Below are 2,786 nucleotides of genomic sequence, written 5' to 3' on the forward strand. Positions count from 1 at the left end.
CTCGTACACAGGGGGCGGCGGGGGCGGCGGAGCCATCATCACCAGCTGCAGCTCCTCCTTGGTCTTCACCAGGTCATCCTGGGCTTCCTTGGCCTTCGGAAGCGAACGACAGACAGTGAGCACGTCTCACTCAGAACCGTGGCCTGGCCGCTTCCTCCAGAAGCACCTTTCTTCATGGAGGCGGCCGTTCCCCTTGCGGGTAAGGACCCCCCCATCCCCACCTCCCCTCCCTCCTGGCAGGTGCGCAGCATGAGCCACAGGAGGTGACTGTGCCAACCAGTGTCCCCGCAGCTCAGAGAGAAACTGATGCCAGGGTTTGACATTTTTCTAACTATCTTTTCTTCTGTCTATAATCCTAGCATATGCTCACTGTACATGTTTTTTTTGGGGGGCGGGCGGGAAATTTATTAAAGAAAAAAAATCCTCCCGCCTGGAAAGAGCCACTCAGCGCTGGCGCCCGGCTTTCTTCCTTTCCAGTGGCCACTGTTTGCCAAGCTCCCGCCCCCCCAGCACGGCGCTCAAGGAGTTCTCCCCGTCACCCTGACCCTTCCAGCAATGTCTCAGGGGCACATAACTGAACCCCACCCACTTCATCACCACCCGAATCCCACGGATGAGCTTCATTTACAGCTGGTTTGTAACCAGCTTTTCTCACTTAATGCCGTGTAATAAGCACTCTCTCCAGAAACCCAAGGACGGAGGCCTCTGCACACAGATTGGCGGGGAGGGGGGGGGAGACGACAGGATGAAGTGAGGGGAGCACAGGCGTCCTCACAGGGGCTGCCTCAGATGGGGAAGCGCGGAGCCCCCACAGCTTGGCTGAGGCCTGTACTGTGACCCAGCCCCGCAGCGCCCAGGGCCTGTGCTCCTGGTGGGCATGAAGGCGGATGGAGTGGCGCTACCACGGCTGCAATTCACTAACCTCTCTGCGGGGTCCTACAGCAACCGGACAGGTGGGCAGTAGTCCCCACTGTCCACAAGGAAATGAGGCTAAGAGGTGAGGCCCCTAGCCCAGGTCACACAGCAGATGAGGGGCAGAGCCTAGAGACCTCCAGGTCCCATCGCCACTGCATGTGCAGGCCGCTAGGGGAGGCTTGTTTCGGGCCCTGTGGCTGGCTCGCTGCTGGGGGCACCCAGCTAATCCGACTTAAAGCCAGTTTTTTTTGGGGGGGTGGGGGGGCTGCCCGGTGGGGCGGAACGCTCAGGGTGGCCTTTTTCTAAGTATCAAGGTGGCTCTTTGTTCCCCTGTGATCCCACAGGCCCGTTCCCGTGGGAGCCTCTCTAAGAAGGACCAGTATCGGCAGGGCATGCGAAACGCCCCCCAGGTTTCCGTGCACCTGGCAGCCTGGCCCGCCCGTGCCCCGCCCCACTCACCCGGTGCTGCCACTCCTCCACCTCGTCCTCCTTGCGCCTGCGCGCCTCCTCCAGGAGCGCAATCTTGGCGGTGTACTCTGCGAGCTCCGCGGCCTGTGAGGAGCCAAGTCAGAGTGAGTTCTGGAACGCCTTCAGCACAGCCTGCTTGTGAATGAAGCCTCCTGGTAACGCAGCCGTGCCCGCCGCCACATGTCCCTCCCTGACCAGCAGGAGGCAGCGGCCCGCACCCACCACCAGCACCGCCCTCCCGCCCGCACTGGACTCCGTCCAGCCGATCCGCTTCCAGCCCAGACAGAAATCATTGTCGGCAGGTGTCACTTTCTCGTCCCCAGAGGCGGCCCCTCCATAATTCAGCACTGAAACCGGGCTCCTACCAGCTGCTCCTGGCTCTTTATCTGATCCACCGTCTGCCTCTCCAGCTCCTCCTTGGCACGCAGCGCAGCCATGCGGTCGGCCTCCAGGCGCTCCGCCTCCTCCTGCGCCCGCTTCCGCTCCTCCTCCAGCTGCAGGGCCCTCTGGATCTGGTCCGAGAGCTCTGAGGGGACACAGCACCGCGGCTGCTCACGGCTCTGCCCCCGACCTGCAGTCGGCCCACTCCCAGCCCAGGGCCGATGGAGAGTCTCGGGGCGACGGGACCTCTTTCGCCCCCTCCCACCGCCCAGGATGCTCCACCCGCTGCAGCGCGCTGTGCGCGCCCCCTCCCGGCCTGGCGCCACTCACTACCCTGCAACCTTGAGCAACCTTTTCTGCCGCTAAAGCCTCACCTCCTCTTCAGGAAGACGACCCTCGGGACTCACCTCCCCGGGCAGGGGGACCAGCAAGATAACGCCCTAAAGCATTCCGCACCGACGGGACCGGGCACACAACTACTTCCCAGGCCCGTCACCACTTGACCCTGTCCCTCCACAGTCTCTACTCCGGGTGCTAAGCTGCATTCCTCCTGGCTGTGGGAGCTGTCTGTCTGCGGGGCCGTGTGAAATGCAGGGGACACGCCCCGGGAGCGCGGCCCACCTTTCTCGGCCTTCTTGGTCTTCTGCTCGTAGTCCTGGAGCCTGAGCATCAGCTCCTCCTTCTCCCGCATCATCTGCTCCTTCTCTCTCTCCACGGTCTCTCGCCTCTTCTTCTCCGTCTCCAGCTGCTGCCTGTTAGGGGAGGGCAGGGAGGTTTAGGCTCCGCCGACTCGTGCGCTGTGGACACGGCAGGTCAGTCATCCAGCGAGGCTGCTTCGCCCGAAGCCGCCGTCTCAGCCCAGCCATCAAAGGAGCAGCTGCGTGGTCACCTGCTGTCCCCAGGTCCCGGCGCTCCCGCCAGCTCTGCCAGCCTAGCCACAGTGAGGCCGCTGCGAGGGCCCAGCCACCCATAGTTACTACACGATCTCCCACCGGCCCTCCAGACGTGGACAGCAAGGCACC

At 63.2% G+C, this 2,786-nt stretch overlaps 1 protein-coding gene across 1 annotated transcript in view; it reads right to left on the reverse strand.

The window, feature by feature from the left end:
* Positions 1 to 2,786, reverse strand: part of EZR (ezrin) — a 21,366-nt gene that overhangs the window by 1,317 nt on the left and 17,263 nt on the right. Inside the window, exons 8-11 of the mRNA XM_005872892.2 lie at positions 2,386 to 2,516; positions 1,749 to 1,909; positions 1,375 to 1,467; positions 8 to 93 (exon numbers count right to left, since the gene is read on the reverse strand). Coding sequence (XP_005872954.1) covers positions 8 to 93; positions 1,375 to 1,467; positions 1,749 to 1,909; positions 2,386 to 2,516 — 471 coding nt within the window. The remainder of the gene's footprint in view (positions 1 to 7; positions 94 to 1,374; positions 1,468 to 1,748; positions 1,910 to 2,385; positions 2,517 to 2,786) is intronic.

Source organism: Myotis brandtii, unplaced genomic scaffold (genome assembly GCF_000412655.1).
Source record: "Myotis brandtii unplaced genomic scaffold, ASM41265v1 scaffold395, whole genome shotgun sequence".
Classification (NCBI taxonomy): Eukaryota; Metazoa; Chordata; class Mammalia; order Chiroptera; family Vespertilionidae; genus Myotis; species Myotis brandtii.